Source organism: Pristiophorus japonicus, chromosome 5 (assembly GCF_044704955.1).
Source record: "Pristiophorus japonicus isolate sPriJap1 chromosome 5, sPriJap1.hap1, whole genome shotgun sequence".
NCBI classification, from domain to species: domain Eukaryota; kingdom Metazoa; phylum Chordata; class Chondrichthyes; family Pristiophoridae; genus Pristiophorus; species Pristiophorus japonicus.
The window spans coordinates 165203691-165222711 of NC_091981.1; the positions used below are offsets into that span (position 1 = coordinate 165203691).

The window sequence follows — 19021 nt, forward strand, 5'->3', positions numbered from 1 at the left end:
GGGAAAGGAGATGGAGATGGGGGGGGAAAGGAGATGGAGATGGGGGGGGAAAGGAGATGGAGATGGAGATGGGTGGGGGAAAGGAGATGGAGATGGAGATGGGTGGGGGAAAGGAGATGGAGATGGAGATGGGTGGGGGAAAGGAGATGGAGATGGAGATGGGGGGGTGAAAGGAGATGGAGATGCGGGGGAGGCTGAACGGGCCAGGCCCGAGACTTCGGGCAGGGTCCGTCCCCAGCACCAGATTTACAGGTCGGTGGCGTTGGATCGGGTCGGGGGGGTGGTGGGAGGGAGGTCGGTTCGGTTCGGTTGGGGGGAGGGAGGGAGAGGGAGGTCAGGTCGGGGGGAGGGAGGTCAGGTCGGGTCCAGTCCGAGGGCGGGGGGGAAGCGGGTGTCGGGTCCGGGTGCAGGGGGAAACGGGAGTCGGGTCGGGGTCGGGGGCTGGGGGGGGCGGAAAGTGGGTGTCGGGTCGGTGTCGGGTCCGGTCCGGAGGCGGGGGGGGGGGGGGGGCGGGAAGCAGGAGTCGAGTCGGTTCGGGAGGAAGCAGGAGCTGGGCATGGGAGGCAGCCTTATTCACGCAGCCCCAGTGAGGCCATTGGGCCAGGGCTAGGGTGTGCGTGCTTCAGCCCCTCCCACACAGTTTTGGGCGCCTGGAGCTACTGAACATGCGTGCCCACTGCAGCGCGCATGTGCAGAGGTCCCGGCACTGTTTTCAGCGCAGGGACCTGGCTCCGCCCCCTATAGCTCCTGCTGCGCTGCGCCTGGCTGCAAACGACCTGTCGGAAGCTGGAGAATCTGGAAGTTTTTTTTAGGCGCACTTTGTGGCGCGAAAAACGGGCGTCCAGGTTGGGACTGCGCCATTCTAGGCGCGGCTCGAAACTTGGGCCCTAACTAACTAGCATTATCAGATTAGAGCTACGACAAGTCCATGATGTGTTTTTAAGTATCAATCCCTCATGGAGCTATCCTTGGCCCCTATTTCTCAGCTACACGACAGCCCCTCGGCAACATCATCCGAATACACGACATCAGGTTCCACATGCAAGCCACCCACACCCAGCTCTACCTCACCACCACCTCTCTAGACCCCTCCACTGTCTCCAAGTTGATAGACTGCTTGTCCAACATCCGGTACTGGGTCAGCAGAAATTTCGTCCAACTAAATATTGTGAAGACCAAAGCCATTGTCTTCTGTCTCCATCACAAACTCTATTCCATGGTCACCGACTTCATCCCTCTCTCTGGCAACTTTCTGAACCTGAACCAGACCGTTTGCAACCCTGGTGTCATATTTGACCCGAGATGAGCTTCTGACCACATATCTGCGGCACCAAGACCGCCTACTTCCACCTCCGTAATAGGCTTAACTATTCTAATGCTCTCTTGGCCAGCCTCCCATCTTTCACCCTCCATAAACTTGAGCTCATCCAAACTTCTACTGCCCATATCTTAGCTCGCACCAAGTCCGGTAAACTCATCGTCCCTGGTGCTCACTGAACTATTTTGGCTCTAGGACCAGCAACGTCTCATTTTAAAAATTCTCATCCTTGTTTTCAAATCCTTCCATGGTCTCGCCCCTCCCCATTTCTTTAACTTCCACAAAGCCCTCCAACCCTCAGATTTGTGCGCTCCTCCAATTCTGACCTCTTGCACATTTCCAACTTTAATCACTCCACCATTGGCAGCCATGCTTTCAGCTGCCTAGGCCCTCGGCTTTGGAATTCCCCCTCAATCTCTCCCTCTTTAAGACACTTCTTAAACCTACCTCTGTTCTAATACCTCCTTGCGTGGCTCGGTGTCAAATTTTGTATGATAACGCTCCTGTGAAGTGCCTTGGGATGTTTTACTACATTAAAGGCGCTGTTTAAATGCAAGTTGTCCCAAGTTGTTGCAGCGGGATACCCTATTTCAGCCACTGAAGCAGCTCAAACAGACCCATACCACACAACTAATCAGTTAAGAACACTACAATAAAACAAGGAAACCTACTTATAATAATTCTTGGAGAACTTATCCACAACTTGGAAATTGTACTGACTGCCCAAAATCTCAAAAATACAATAAGTGCATAATCTCTTCACTTTTTCTCCACAAACTTGTTTACCCAGACCAACCATGAGATGCATCCAAAAGCCAGCCAGGCTGTAGTTTACAGCAACCGCAGCATATAAATAGGTCAATGTTCCCTGTAGGCTGCGCTCTGCTGTGAGCGGGCCTTTTCAGTCAAAATCAGGTGAATTCATAATGGGGAACAAGGAAATGGCAGACCAATTGAATAATTGGTTCTGTCTTCACTCATCATCATAGGCAGTCCCTCGAAGCGAGGATGACTTGCTTCCACGCCAAAAAGGAATGAGTTCACAGGTGTTTCAATGAAGGGTCGAATATTCCAGATCCTGAACTACATACATTTTAGGAGGGTGGAAGATGCCTGTGCTTGGATTTTTTTTTAACATGTGGTAGCCGTTATACACCAGCCACCACACGGGCTTGACAGAGCTAAGTCTTGGTCCAGTGGCAAGGATTAACCAAGACGACTGGAGACCACCTCTGCTGCACACACCTAGTTCGCACATATATAAATGTGGGCTGGAACATGCTGCCCTGGGCCCTCGCCTCTCCTGGGCACCAGTCACTTCCTTCGACAAACTCTTGCCGCTCCTTCACCCCTCCTGCTGTGGTATGCCGCCGCATGCTGCTCCCTCTGATGGCCTTGCAGGCCGGGACCGCGCCGCTGCACGCTGCTCCCTCTAATGTAGCCTTTCAATCACATTAAATCCTCTTCAATTCACTAACGTTGCCTTTCGATGGCGGTGCATTTACGAAGAAAGACACGAATAACCTCCTGAAAATACTAGGGGACCGAGGGTCCAGCGAGAAGGGGGAACTGAGGGAAATCCTGATTAGTCAGGAAATGGTGTTAGGGAAATTGAAGGGACTGAAGGCCGATAAATCCCCAGGGCCTGATAGTCTGCATCCCAGAGTACTTAAGGAAGTGGCCCTAGAAATAGTAGCTGCATTGGTGGTCATTTTCCAGCATTCCATGGACTCTGATTCAGTTCCTATGGATTGGAGAGTAGCTCAAAAAAGGAAGGAGAGAGAAAATGGGGAATTATCGACCAGTTAGGCTGACACCGGTGGTGGAGAAAATGCTGGAATCAATTATTAAAGATGTAATAGCAGCGCATTTGGAAAACAGTGACAGGATCGGTCCAAGTCAGCATGGATTTATGAAAGGGAAATCATGCTTGACAAATATTCAAGTTTTTTGAGGATGTAACTAATAGAGTGGACAAGGGAGAACCAGTGGATGTGGTGTATTTGGACTTTCAAAAGGCTTTTGACAAGGTCCCACACAAGAGATTAGTGTGCAAAATTAAGCCACGTGGTTTTGGGGGTAATGTATTTACGTGGATAGAGAGCTGGTTGGCAGACAGGAAGCAGAGAGTTGGGATAAATGGATCCTTTTCAGTAGTGACTAGTGGGGTGCCACAAGGTTCAGTGCTGGGACCCCAGCTATTTACAATATACATTAATGATTTAGACGAAGGAATTGAATGTAATATCTCCAAGTTTGCAGATGACACTAAGCTGGGTGGCAGTGTGAGCTGCAAGGAGGATGCTAGGAGACTGCAGGGGGACTTGGACAGGTTAGGTGAATATAGTGCATCTGCCATGCATTTGCCCAATGTGGATAAGTGTGAGGTTATCCACTGGTGGCAAAAACAGGGAGGCAGAATATTATCTGAATGGTGACAGATTAGGAAAAGGGGAGGTGCAACGAGACCTGGGTGTCATGGTACATCAGTCATTAAAGGTAGGCATGCAGGTACAGCAGGCAGTAAAGAAAGCAAATGGCCTGCTGGCCTTCTAAGCGAGGGGTTTTGAGTATAGGAGCAGGGAGGTCTTACTGCAGTTGTACAGGGCCTTGGTGAGAGTATTGTGTGCAGTTTTGGTCTCCTAATCTGAGGAGGGACATTCTATTGAGGGAGTGTAGCGAAGATTCACCAGACTGATTCCCAGGATGGCAGGACTGACATATGAAGAAAGACTGGATCGACTAGGCTTATATTCACTGGAATTTAGAAGAATGAGAGGGGATCTCATATAAACATATAAAATTCTGATGGGATTGGCAGGTTAGATGCAGGAAGAATGTTCCCAATTTTGAGGAAGTCCAGAATCAGGGGTCACTGTCTAAGGATAAGGGGTAAGCCATTTAGGACCGAGATGAGGAGAAACCTCTTCACTCAGAGAATTGTGAACCTGTGGAATTCTCTGCCGCAGAAAGTTGTTGAGGCCAGTTTGTTAGATATAGTCAAAAGGGAGTTAGATACAGCTAAAGGGATCAAGGGGTATGGAGAAAAAACAGGAATGGGGTACTGAAGTTGCATGATCAGCCATGATCATAGTGAATGGTGGTGCAGCCTCGAAGGGTCGAATGGCCTACTCCTGCACCTATTTTCTATGTTTCTATCAATGCATGGTCCCTTTAAATTTCTGCGCATGCGCGGTATTTCTAATACGAAAGCTTGTGAGCGACCTGCACAGGGCCTTACAAATTATTGCGTGTCCGCGCACATACACAGCCAAGAGGGAACATTGAATAGCATCCTAGCAATCACTCTGCCTATGGGGACTCCACTCCAAACAATACAGGCGATACTGGAAATAACAGATTAATTAACTAAACTTGCATATTTCACACAAAACAGATTAAATGTTTCACATATAGAATTTTCTAGCACTGTCTTATTATTTCATGTTTTCAGCATTTGCAATTTGTTTTTATTTCTTTATCCTTCATTGCTGTAACTAACACCCCAGCCCACAAGAACGACCTTTGCCATGAATACATCTACTTAACGTGTTTGTTCCATTCATTGTACAACTCTATTATGGCCAAGAGTCTTCACTAATTCTAATTTGACCAAACATTTCTCGAAAACCTTGTTCATAAAGCATCACAGGGCATTAATCCTGGTTAGGTATTCAAATCTGCATCAGATACAATGGAAATGTTATACTTGCACTGCTATCTCTCAGCAGGGTACTTCCAGGAGATAATTATTTTAAAGAATGCAACACCATGTCCTCTAGTGTACAGACAATGCAGGGAAGCGGAGGTATAATTCGACACCAGTAACCCAGCATTCTGCCTAGAATGTGTAATTTAATCCAGTCAATTGCAGTCAAGCTGGAGAAAGGCAATTCTGCCTTCAAACTCTCCTTGACATCATCAGAGGCAGTCCCTTGGAATCGAGGAAGACTTGCTTCCACTCTTAAAAATGAGTTCTTGGATGACTGAACAATCCAATAAGAGAACCACAGTCTCTGTCACAGGTGGGACAGATAGTCGTTGAAGGAAAGCGTGGGTGGGACTGGTTTGCTGCATGCTCCTTCCATTGCCTGCACTTGTTTTCTGCATGCTCTTGGCGACGAGATTCAAGGTGCTCAGCGCCCTCCCGGATGCATTTCCTCCACTTGGGGTGGTCTTTGGCCAGGGACTCCAGGTGGCAGTGGGGATGTTGCATTTCATCAAGGAGGCTTTGAGGGTGTCCTTGAAACGTTTCCTCTGCCCACCTGGGGCTCATTTGCCATGAAGGAGTTCTGAATAAAGCACTTGCTTTGGGAGTCTTGTGTCAAGCATGCGAGTAATGTGGCCTGCCCAACAGAGCTGGTTGAGTGTGGTCAATGCTGGCCTAGTCGAGGACGCCAACATTGATGCGTCTGTCCTCCCGGCGGATTTGCAGGATCTTGCGGAGACATCGTTGGTGGTATTTCTCCAGCGATTTGAGGTGTCGACTGTACATGATCCACGTCTCTGAGCCATACAAGAGGGCAGGTATCACTACAGCCCTGTAAACCATGAGTTTGGTGGCAGATTTGATAGCCTTTTCCTCAGGCGGCCAAAGGCTGCACTGGAGGCAGTGTTGAATCTCGCCATCAATGTCTGCCCTTGTTGATAACAGGCTTCCGAGATATGGGAAGTGATCCACGTTGTCCAGAGCAGTGCATCTTGATGACTCGGGGGGGGGGGGGGGGGCAGTGCTGTGTGACAGGGACAGGCTGGTAGAAGACCTTTGTCTTAAGGATGTTTAGTGTAATGCAAAGATAGTTACCAATGTATAACGCCACTGCAGGCAATGCTAACAGCCCCTACTGTTTGGACAACGCACAGCATAATGGTCTCCGTCATTCAAATACGTACAGTGCGAGTGGTTTCCCCCCCCCCCCCCCCCGGTTCAGACAACACAGTGTTAATATTCGCGAGTTCAGAAATGCACAGTGCTAACACTCCCCACACAGTTCAATGGTATCAAGGAGCCCGTGTAAAACTGAAGTCAATCGGAATCAAGGGAAAACGCTCCATTGGCTGGAGTCATGCCAAGCACAAAAGGAAGATGGTTATGGTGGTTGGAGGTCAATCATCACAGCCCCAGTACATCACTCCAGGAGCTCCTCAGGGCAGTGTCCTCGGCCCAACCATCTTCAGCTGTTTCATCAATGACCTTCCTTCCCATCACAAAGTCAGAAGTGGGGATGTTCGCTGATGATTGCACAGTGTTCAGCGCCATTCGCTACTCCTCAGATAATGAAGCAGTCCCTGCCCGCATGCAACAAAACCTGGATGACATTCAGGCTTTGACTGATAAGTGGCAAGTAACATCCATGCCACAAGTGCCAGGCAACAACCATCGCCAACAAGCGAGAGACTAACCATCGCTCCTTGACATTCAACGGCATTACCATCACCAAATCCCCCACCATGAATGTCCTGGGGTCACCATGTGGATCAGCCACATAAATACTGTGGCAACAAGAGCAGGTCAGAGGCTGGATATTCTGCGACAAGTGTCTCACCTCCTGACTCCTCAAAGACGTTCCATCATCTACAAAGCACAAGTCAGGAGTGTGATGGAATACTCTCCACTTGCCTGGATGAGTGCAGCTCCAATACAAGCTCGACACCCTCCAGCACAAATCAGCCTGCTTGACTGGCACCCCATCCATCACTTAAACATTCACTTCCTGCACCGCCGGTGCACTGTGGCTGCAGTGTGTACCATCTACAAGATGCACTGCAGCAACTCGCCAAGGATTTTTATGCAGCACCTCCCAAACCCACAACCTCTACCACTTAGAAGGACATGGGCAGCAGGCACATGGCAACACCATCACCTGCAAGTTCCCCAACATCCTGACTTGGAAATATATCTCCGTTGCTTCATCGTCACTGGGTCAAAATTCTGGAACTCGTTCCGTAACAGCACTGTGGGATTATCTTCACCACAGACTGCAGTGAATCAAGGCGGCGGCTCACCAGATGAATGGGCAATAAATGTTGGTCTCGCCAGCACCGCCCACATCCCACGAACGAATAAAAAAAGTCAACTCTCAGCTCTTGAGGATATAACGAGCATGGTGGATAGAGGTGTACCGATGGATGTGGTGTATTTGGATATCCAAAAGGCATTCGATAAGGTGCCACACAAAAGGTTACTGCAGAAGATAAAGGTACGCGGAGTCAGAGGAAATGTATTAGCATGGATAGAGAATTGGCTGGCGAACAGAAAGCAGAGAGTTGGGATAAATGGGCCCTTTTCAGGTTGGAAATCAGTGGTTAGTGTGCCACAGGGATCGATGTTGGGACCACGACTGTTTACAATATACATAGATGACCTGGAAGAGGGGACAGAGTGTAGTGTAACAAAATTTGCAGATGACACAAAGATTAGTGGTAAAGCGGGTTGTGTAGAGGACACAGAGGCGCTGCAAAGAGATTTAGATAGGTTAAGCGAATGGGCTAAGGTTTGGCAGATGGAATACAATGTCGGAAAATGTGAGGTCATCCACCTTGGGGAAAAAAAACAGGTAAAAGGGAATATTATTTGAATGGGGAGAAATTACAACATGCTGCGGTGCAGAGGGACCTGGGGGTCCTTGTGCATGAATCCCAAAAAGTTAGTTTGCAGATGCAGCAGGTAATCAGGAAGGCGAATGGAATGTTGGCCTTCATTGCGAGAGGGATGGAGTACAAAAGCAGGGAGGTCCTGCCGCAACTGTACAGAGTATTGGTGAGGCCGCACCTGGAGTAGTGCATGCAGTTTTGGTCACCTTACTTAAGGAAGGATATACTGGCTTTGGAGGGGGTACAGAGACGATTCACTAGGCTGATTCCGGAGATGAGGGGGTTACCTTATGATGATAGATTGAGTAGACTGGGTCTTTACTCGTTGGAGTTCAAAAGGATGAGGGGAGATCTTGTAGAAACATTTAAAATAATGAAAGGGATAGACAAGATAGAGGCAGAGAGGTTGTTTCCACTGGTCGGGGAGACTAGAACTCGGGGGCACAGCCTCAAAATACGGGGGAAGCCAATTTAAAACCAAGTTGAGAAGAAATTTCTTCTCCCAGAGGGTTGTGAATCTGTGAAATTCTCTGCCCAAGGAAGCAGTTGAGGCTAGCTCATTGAATGTATTCAAATCACAGATAGATAGATTTTTAACCAATAAGGGAATTAAGGGTTATGAGGAGCGGGTGGGTAAGTGGAGCCGAGTCCACGGCCAGATTAGCCAAGATCTTGTTGAATGGCGGAGCAGGCTAGAGGGGCTAGATGGCCTACTCCTGTTCCTAATTCTTATGTTCTTATGTTCTCTTAAGAAGGTTGTTTTAGCCCCACTCCAGAATCTGAGCACACTAGGCTGACAACTCAGTAGTTGTATTGCACTGTTGGAGGTGTTGCCTTTTGCATGAGATGTTAAACCAAGTCTGCCTGTTCTGGTGGATGCACAGGTTTCTGTGGCACCAAAGAGTAGCTGGGTGTTCCCTTGGTCCAATTTACTGCTGAATTTTAGAACTGCAACATTTCCTACAGAATTAACTTAACATAAGTACGTTTGTTTTTCCAAGAGAAAAAAGGAACTGGGTTAGATTAAGATCACTGGTTGGAGTGATGCACAACCTATGTTCATCCTGTATAGAAGTGAAGAATGCACCATAAAAGCACATTTATATTGCGCTATTGCCACTGGGTTACCAAAGCACAGATCTTGTGTGGCTTAAAATGGGTTTTCACAGCAGCCAATCTGAGCAAGTTGTCAGTTTTCCATTTGGCATACAGCTGGTTGCACAAGATTCACATTGTGGGAACCCTGAAAGAAACAGCTTGGTATAAAAGTGCCGTAAGAGCACAAAAGGGACACATGATCATGAAGTACTCTGTAAATATATTTATTTTCAGAGCCCGAAGTGAATACTTATCACACAAACATACCAACTTACCATTCTTGCCATACACACAACATTGAACCGTGGGAATCAATAACATTGGTCACTTCATGCACAGAACATTAAAAATATCTACAGAAAGTGCAAATTCAATTCAAGTGCAATAATAAGTTATATAGTATAACTTCTGAGTAGCATCATCAGGTTATTCAGCAGTGTGGATTGACAGGACTTCACTACACATTAGAGAGAGGATACTAGATGGTTAGAAAATGAAAGTCCAATCAAGGGGTTCCAATGAGGTCCAACTACTCCATGGTCTGTGTAAATCTAAACCTGGAGATTGAACGACTAACACTACCACAAAAATTATCCTTATAAAATAATCTTGGAACTTCAATAAGTCTCATGGTCCCAGGTCTTATTAGATCATCATCCCAAATGCAACAGCAGCAGAAACCAGTCAACTGCACTGTGCTAGCTATTGTTATGGCCATTTTCACCAAGAAATGGGGTTGAAAACTCATCTTGGGGCGAATAATATGCCGATAGATGAACAGTCTGGTTCATCCTAAGATAGTGGTCAGGTGAATAGGCACTGGCAAGGAAACAGTTTGTGGTAAATGGTGAAGATGATGGCTCGAGTTTTCCCAGTTATTAGCTGCAAGAAGTTACAACTTATCCAAGAATAGATGTTGCACAAGCAGTCTGAAAGCACAGAGACAATGGAGAGGTTGTAGAGGTGGTGGAGATACAGCTGAGTGTCAAAGCTGACCCCATGTCTGTGAATGATGTTGCTAATGGTCAGCTTGTAGATGAGGAAGAGAAGGGAGCAAAGGTGGATCCTTGGGAGACTTGATAGGTTATTGGCATAGGGGCAAAAGAAGCTATTGCTAAAAATGCTCTGGCTACAATAAGATAGGCTGGAGTGGAACCAGTCTTTTCCTGCTCGCATGGTCTTCATGCCTTTAAATCCAAGTTTGGGAGGTCTCTTAATCAGCACTTCTTGATTTGAATCATCTTTTATACATTTTTCAACTATGGACCTTGGTCTTTCACCTTTACAGTGGACGCAATTGTACCCAAGAGCTATACGATGTGCCGAATGGCCAATTTACATTAAATAGCTTTGCCAAAAACAAAAGATCAGCGCACAAACACTGGAAGGGGATAATCTGACTTCGCGGCCCTGTTTATCTTGGATGTTACGCTGGCGGCTGTAATTCTCGCTCGTTGCATTTTCTGTTCTGAACACCAAACAAAGGCTCGGGGAGGCAGCACCTCATCTCCAGTTAATGAAACACAAAGGCGGTAGCCACACAAAACACGGCCGGCATCTTACAGCCCGGCCCCGCGGTCAAACACCGACACTGTTCCGAGACCCGCGAACCCCCCTCACTGCTCGCAGCTCGGCTCTCTCAACCGCCGGCTTCAACAGAAACAAAACCACCGCCCGGCCCTGCTTTCCTCGCCACTCCGCTCCCCTCCCCCCGACCCGGCTCTCCTCGCCGCTCCCCCTGGCCCGGCTCTCCTCGCCGCTCCGCTCCCCTCCCCCGGCCCGGCTCTCCTCGCCGCTCCCCCCGGCCCGGCTCTCCTCGCCGCTCCGCTCCCCCCGCCAACCCCCGCCCGGCCCGGCTCTCCTCGCCGCTCCGTTCCCCCGCGGCCCGGCTCTCCTCGCCGCTCCGTTCCCCCGCGCCCGGCTCTCCTCGCCGCTCCATTCCCGGCCCGGCTCCAACCCTGAGACGCGGTCTGGCCTAGCTTCTCCCTGATGCTGAGCCCGTCTCCCCGACCACTCCCCTCCGCCTCCTTTCATTGCTTTACCTCCATAGCTCCTGTGGATGCCGTGGCCGGCGGTTAAGACGAGCACGAAGCTGATGGCGAGCAGCTTGGCGTTCCTGATGTTGAAGTGTTGATTAATCTCCCGTCTGCCCATCGCGTAGGCCTGCGCCGCCATCTTCGCTCCTCCATGACAACCGAGTGAGAACCGATCTGTGAGAGTACCTGCACCAAGAGTAACAACGAGGCGGGGTCAAAGAGACAGGAGGCGGGGCCAGGCTACTGGGTGGGGAGGGGCGAGAGAGGAGGCGGGGCCACGCTGCCGGGCGGGGCGGGGCTAGCGAGAGGAGGCGGGGCCACGCTGCTGGGTGGGCAGGGGCTAGAGAGAGGAGGTGGGGCACGCTGCAGGGTGGGGCCGGACTAGAGAGACAAGAAAATAGGCGGAGGAGTAGGCCAGGCCTTCGAACCTTAACCGCCATTCAATAAGATCATGCTGATCATTCCCTCAGTACCCCTTTCCTGCTTTCTCTCAATACCCCTTGATCCCCTTAGCCGTAAGGGCCATATCTAACTCCCTCTTGAATATATCCAATGAACTGGCATCAACAACTCTCTGCAGCAGGGAATTCCATAGGTTAACAACTCTCTGAGTGAAGACGTTTCTCCTCATCTCAGTCCTAAATGATCTACCCCTTATCCTAAGACTATGTCCCCTGGTTCTGGACTTCCCCAACATCGGGAACATTCTTCCTGCATCTAACCTGTCCAGTCCCGTCAGAATCTTATACGTTTCTATGAGATCCCCTCTCATCCTTCTAAACTCCAGTGAATAAAGGCCCAGTTGATCCAGTCTCTCCTCATATGACAGTCGAGCCATCCCTAGAATCAGTCTGGTGAACCTTCGCTGCACTCCCTGAATAGCAAGAACGTCCTTCCTCAGATTAGGAGACCAAAACTGTACACAATATTCCAGGTGATGCCTCACCAAGGCCCTGTACAACTGCAGTAAGACCTCCCTGCTCCTATACTCAAATCCCCTAGCTATGAAGACCAACATAACATTTGTCTACTTCACCGCCTGCTGTACCTGCATGCCCACTTTCAGTGACTGATGAACCATGACACCCAGGTCTCGTTGCACCTCCCTTTTCTTAATCTGCCGCCATCCAGGTAATATTCTGCCTTCGTGTTATTGCCCCCAAAATGGATAACCTCACATTTATCCACACTATACTGCATCTGCCATGCATTTGCCCACTCACCTAACCTGTCCAAGTCACTCTGTAGCCTCTTAGCGTCCTCCTCACAGCTCACACCGCCACACAGTTTAGTGTCATCCACAAACTTGGAAATATTACACTCAATTCCTTCATCTAAATCGTTAATGTATATTGTAAAGAGCTAGGGTCCCAGCACTGAGCCCTGCGGCACTCCACTAGTCACTGCCTGCCATTCTGAAAAGGATCCGTTTATCCCGACTCTCTGCTTCCTGTCTGCCAACCAGTTCTCTATCCACGTCAGTACATTACCCCCAAAACCATGTGCTTTGATTTTGCACACCAATCTCTTGTGCGGGACCTTGTCAAAAGCCTTTTGAAAGTTCAAATAGACCACATCCACTGGTTTTCCTTTGTCCACACTGCTAGTTACATCCTCAAAAAATTCCAGAAGAAACGTCAAGCATGATTTCCCTTTCATAAATCCATGCTGACTTGGTCCGATCCTGTCACTGCTTTCCAAATGCGCTGCTATTTCATCCTTATTAATTGATTCCAACATTTTCCCCACTACAGATGTCAGGTTAACCAGTCCATAATTACCTGTTTTCTCTCCCTCCTTTTTTAAAAAGTGGTGTTACATTAGCTACCCTTCAGTCTATAGGAACTGAGCCAGAGTCGATAGACTGCTGGTAAATGATCACCAATGCATCCACTATTTCTAGGGCCACTTCCTTAAGTACTCTGGGATGCAAACAATCAGGCCCCGGGGCTTTATCGGCCTTCAATCCCATCAATTTCCCTTACACAATTTCCCGCTTAATAAGGATATCCTTCTCACTAGACCTACTGTCCCCTAGTACATTTGGAAGGTTATTTGTGTCTTCCTTTGTGAAGACAGAACCAAAGTATTTGTTCAATTGGTCTGCCATTTCTTTATTCCCCATTATAAATTCACCTGAATCTGACTGCAAGAGAACTACGTTTGTCTTCACTAATCTTTTTCTCTTCACATATTTATAGAAGCTTTTGCAGTCAGCTTTTATGTTCCCTGCAAGCTTCCTCTTGTAATCTATTTTCCCCCTCTTAATTAAACCCTTAGTCTTCCTCTATTGAATTCTAAATTTCTCCCAGTCTCAGGTTTGTTGCTTTTTCTAGCCAAATTATATGCCTCTTCCTTGGCTTTAACACTATCCTTAATTTCCCTTGTTAGCCATGGTTGAGCCACCTTCCCCATTTTATTTTTACTCCAGACAGGGATGTACAATTGTTGAAGTTCATCCATGTGATCTTTAAATGTTTGCCATTGCTTATCCACCGTCAACCCTTTAAGTATCATTTGCCAGTCTATTGTAGCCAATTCACGCCTCATACCGTCGAAGTTACCTTTCCTTAAGTTCAGGACCCTAGTTTCTGAATTAACTGTGCCACTCTCCATCTTAATAAAGAATTCTGCCATATTATGGTCACTCTTCCCCAAGGGGCCTTGCACAACAAGATTGCTAATTAGTCCCTTCTCATTACACATCACCCAGTCTAGGATGGCCAGCTCTCTAGTTGGTTCCTCGACATATTGGTCTAGAAAACCATCCCTAATACACTCCAGGAAATCCTCCTCCACCGCATTGCTACCAGTTTGGTTTGCCCAATCAATATGTAGATTAAAGTCACCCATGATAACTGCTGTACCTTTATTGCACACATCCCTTATTTTTTGTTTGATGCTGTCCCCAACCTCACTACTACTGTTTGGTGGTCTGTACACAACTCCCACTAGCGTCTTCTGCGCTTTGGAATTCCGCAGCTCCACCCATACCGATTCCACATCATCCAGGCTAATGTCCCTCCTTACTGTTGCATTCATTTCCTCTTTAACTAGCAACGCCACCCCGCCTCCTTTTCCTTTCTGTTTATCCTTCCTAAATGCTGAATACCTTGGATGTTGAGTTCCCAGCCTTGGTCACCCTGGAGCCATGTCTCCGTGATGCCAATACATCATGCCCGTTAACTGCTATCTGCGCAGTTAATTTGTCCACCTTATTCCGAATACTCCTCGCATTGAGGCACAGAGCCTTCAGGCTTGTCTTTCTAACACACTTTGCCCCTTTAAAATTTTGGTGTAATGTGGCCCTTTTTGGTTTTTGCCTTGGGTTTCTCTACCCTCCATTTTTACTATTCTCCTTTCTATCTTTTGCTTCTGACTCTATTTTATTTCCCTCTGTCTCCTGCATAGATTCCCATCCCCCTGTCATATTAATTTAACTCCTCCCCAACAGCACTAGCAAACACTCCCCCTAGGACATTGGTTCCGGTTCTGCCCAGGTGCAGACTGTCCGGTTTGTACTGGTCCCACCTCCCCCAGAACCGGTTCCAATGCCCCAGGAATTTGAATCCCTCCCTTCTGCACCACTGCTCAAGCCACGTATAGAGAGAAGAGGCGGAGCCAGACTAAAGCAGAGGGGAGGGCTAGAGAGGATGCAGGGCCACTTTGCAGCATACAACAACAACTTGTATTTATACCTACTAATATATGGTGTACTTCAGATTCTTAATGCGTAAATCTGAATGGAAACTCCAAGTTCCATGTAACTTGACCACTATAACTTATAGCAAGCAAAGGCAGCTAAATGCCTCAAACTTCACCCTGGTAAAAGAACACAAGTCATAAATAATTGTACTTTTCTGCAATAAAAAACAGGAAATGCTGCAAATACTCGGCGGGTCGGGCAGCAGTGGTGGAGAGAGAAAGAGGGTTGGCGTTTCAAGTCATTGACCTTTGACCTGGAGGAGGCTGGAGATGCAATGGGTTTTGAGCAGGTACACAGGCGGGGAGGGGAGGTGAGGAAAAAAACAAAAGGGAAGACCTGTAATAGAAGGCAAGAGTGATTAAACAACAAAAGAGATGATGGTGCGAGCAAAAGGGAGTGGTAATAGAACAAGTAAAGAAACAAGATAGATCGAGAGGATACTAAGGGCACTGTGATTACTTGCACAGGATCTACTGTTTCCGTATGAGGACGGAACCTTACGTCGTCCCATCCCCCAAAGAACCCAGCATTGCGTCTGCCCTTGTCCTTCTATGTGGAGCTGGCTGGAGAACCCAGGCCTGAGCAGTAGGCCGCAGCCTCGGGGTGAGAGTCTGGGTTTTAACCACATATTGATTGTTAAAGAAAGGTTAAAGGGCCTGAAAAACTCATTTTAATTTTGTGCAGTGTGAAATTTGTCCAATTTAACAAAAATAAAAATTTCTAAGCAACGTTTTTAAAAATAAAAATAGTTTGTCCATCCTTATTTCAAGTTTGCCTTTTCCCCATGTGAAAGCCCCAATCTTTGGTTTACTCTTTCTATCATTTTGAAACTGTTATAATTTAAGAGCTTACTCACTTCCTTGTTTGCTATCTTTGTGAATTCTGTGCATTGATTAGCAAGTTCACAACTGACTGCAGCGGTTGTATTCTGCTGTTATTGCTGCTGTTAATCACAGCAGCGTGGAGGCCCCAACCTGCGAGAAACCACCAGCCACAGGTCGGGGCCATAAAAGTGCGACGTCCCGGGAGCAGTGTGGAGGCCACTTCAGGGAGCAGCGCAAGCTGGTGCAGGAGGGTTACGACTTGGAGAAGGGCGACTGGATTGGATGTCACCAAAACCAAAAGCTGATTGGAGCGTGGGCAGGAGAGGCAGCAAACAGCAGAGGAGCAGCGAAGTCGGGGCGATGGAGCAGCGAGAGATTGTAGAGCGATGTGATCGGGGCCCAGAAGAGGTGTGAGTTCAGGGCCCAGAAGAGGCGTGAGTCCACACTGCGATATGTGTGCGTACTAGGTCTGTACAGCAGAGCTGGTCTCCAGTCGTTTTGGTTATTCCTTGCCACTGGAACAAGACCTAGCTCTGTCAGGCCCGTGTGGTGGCTGGTGTGCAACGGCCACCACACGTTAAAAAAAATCCACGCACAGGCATCTTCCACGCTTCAGTATATAGTTCGGAACCTGGAATATCAGGTCCTTCATTGAAACATCTGTGAACTCATCCCTTTTTGGTGTGGAAGCAAGTCATCCTCGTATCGAGGATGATAAGAAGAAGACCTTTAACGTAGTAAAATGACCCAAAGCGCTTCACAGGATTAGTATAAGACAAAAAATTTTGACACCGAGCCACATAAGGAGAAATTAGGCTAGGTGACCAAAAGCTTGATCAAAGAGGTAGGTCTTAAGGAGCGTTTTAATGGAGCAGAGAGGTGGAGAGGTTTAGGGAGGGAATTTCAGAGCTCGGGGTTGCGCGATTGTAATCAGGAATGCTCAAGAGGGGGGAATTTTAGCTGCGCCGATATCTTGGGGGGAATTCTGGGGCTGGAGGAGATTATAGAGATAGGGAGGGGCGAGGCCATGCAGGGATTTGAAAACAAGGATGAGAATTTTGGAATCGAGGCATTGCTTAACCGGGAGCCAATTTAGGTCAGTGAGCACAGGGGTGATGGGTGAACGAGACTTGGTGCAAGTTAGGACACGGGCAGCCGAGTTTTGGATGACCTCTAGTTTACGCAGGGTAGAATGTGGGAGGCCAGCCAGGAGTGTGTTGGAATAGTCAAGACTAGAGGTAACAAAGGCATGGCTGAGGGTTTCAGCAGCAGATAAGCTGAGGCAAGAGCAGAGATGGGTGATGTTATGGAGGTGGAAATAGGTGGTCTTAGTTATGCCGCCGATATGTGGTTGGAAGCTCAGTTCAGGGTCAAATATGACACCAAAGTTGTGAACAGTGTGGTTCAGCCTCAGACAGAAGTTAAGGAGAGGGATGGAGTCAGTGGCTAGGGAATGGAGTTTGTGGCAGGGACCAAAAACAATGGCTTCAGTCTTCCCAATATTTAATTGGAGACGATTTCTGCTCATCCAGAACATGCAGTCTGACAATCTAGAGACTGTGGAGGGGTCGAGAGAAGTGGTTGTGTCATCTGTTGTGTATGAATAAAGAGTCTGACTGGATACTGTGAGCTCAAAGTAAAGTGTGACCTTAGTCTTTTATTGCAAGTCTCCAAAGTGCCTCTCCAGCCTGTGAGGCCTCCTTAAGTACCCGTGCTCCCAAGGGATTGTGGAATCCCTTGGGACTCCAGGGGATGAGCCCTCTGGTGGCTATACAAGGTATATACATATACATATATACATATATAGGTTTACATATATAACATCGTCAACATACATGTGGAAACTGACCCTGTGTTTTCGGATGAGGAGCGAGGAGGCGCGGCCATACTGTAGCGAGAGGACGGGTTAGAGAGAACGGAGTCGGGACTACAGTGCAGAAGGACAAGGCTACATTACAGCAGAGGGGAGGGGCTAGATAGAGGAGGCGAGGTCATGCTGCAGCAGTGTGGAGGGGCTAGAAAGAGAGGAGGTGGGGCCATGCTGCAGAAGAGGGGTGGAGCCACACTGCAGCAGTGGGGAGGGGTTAGAGAGAGAAGGTGGCAGCACACTGCTGTAGTGGGGAAGGGCTAGAGACAGGAGGTGGGGTCATGCTGCAGCAGTTGGGAGGGGCTAGAGAGAGAGGAGGCGGGGCCACACTGTCGCAGTGGGGTGGGGTGCTATAGGGGGGAGGCAGGGCCACGCTACCAGTGGAATGGGAGTGCTAGAGAGTGGAGGCGGGTATATATTCAATCACAAAAAGAAGCCTCACCATTCAGGGAGAGGACTGGTTAGAGGAAGCTGGCACTCAGCAAAAGAGGGGGAGAGACAGATGTGAAGGAACCAGTAAGAAAGTGGAAAGGTGTGGTGCTGGCCACACAGGTAGAGAGAGAGGGAGAGAAAAGAGACAGCCTGGAATTCACAGGCCAGACATGACTCTCCCTCAGATATTAGAGATAAAGTAAAGTACACTGACAGGAAGATGAGTCTGGGTCACACTCAGTCAGACAGATTAGACAGGGTCAAAACTGACACAGTAAAATAATATATATTATAAATAAATCTATTTTTCATCATATTGTAGAGCTGAAATTATGTGGCTGCTCGTCACTATCAAGTTAAATCACTCCAAACCAATTGAATTTTACAATTCTGTCAGCAGAACAATGGAAGATCAATTAATTAATGTTTAAATTACTCACTTCCATACGATGGAGAATTTGACTCTGTTGTCGGTTTGCCAGACATTTGCTCCATTTGTCCGAGTCTCTGACAAGACTCCAGGAATTTAGATTGCAGCAGGTATGAGGCTTTCTTTTACTTCCTGCTTAGGTACAGTCAGGGTTTAGAATCTGACGTAATACTCCCTTATATTATCTTAAAGGGACAGTGTCACTTAATGGTTTTGGTGGCAGTGTCACAATATCACATTTTTAATAGGAGTTAAAATAAGTATTATTAACAGCTAATAACAATGACACTTTTAAAGAAGGAAATTGTCACTGTTGCAGAAACAAGAAAATTAGAAAAGTCACATCAAACTGATATTACTCAAAAAATGCAACAATGCTTTGTGCCTAAAAGTTTTTACAACTAAAAACAAGGTAAAGGTCTTGGGAGAGAGAGCAGGGCAGTTGGATTAGTTTTGGATTGTTTTGGCAAAGAGTTAGAACAGACATGATGGCCGAGAAACCGGACCGCTTTCAGACACACAGGGGCCGCACTGCTACGCCAATTACTATCAATGCAGACAGCACTTAATATCCATGCTGCTTGCTAATTATAATAATTTGTCTGTGCAGGTATGAGGCTTTCTTTTACTTCCTCCTCAGGTACAGGTGTGGTTTAGAATCTTATTTGATACTACCTTAAACTGGAGCGGCGGGCCTGGAACATTGTAGCCCCCCG

The 19021-nt window shown here is 47.8% G+C and overlaps 1 protein-coding gene across 1 annotated transcript in view; it reads right to left on the reverse strand.

Annotated features, from left to right (window-relative positions):
* The window catches only part of casd1 (CAS1 domain containing 1), a 200160-nt gene extending 181818 nt beyond the window's left edge, over positions 1 to 18342 (reverse strand). The window contains exons 1-2 of the mRNA XM_070881075.1: positions 18316 to 18342; positions 11053 to 11232 (exon numbers count right to left, since the gene is read on the reverse strand). Of these exons, the coding sequence (XP_070737176.1) occupies positions 11053 to 11185 (133 nt within the window). The 5' untranslated portion in view covers positions 11186 to 11232; positions 18316 to 18342. The remainder of the gene's footprint in view (positions 1 to 11052; positions 11233 to 18315) is intronic.
* Positions 18343 to 19021: the final 679 nt, after the last annotated feature.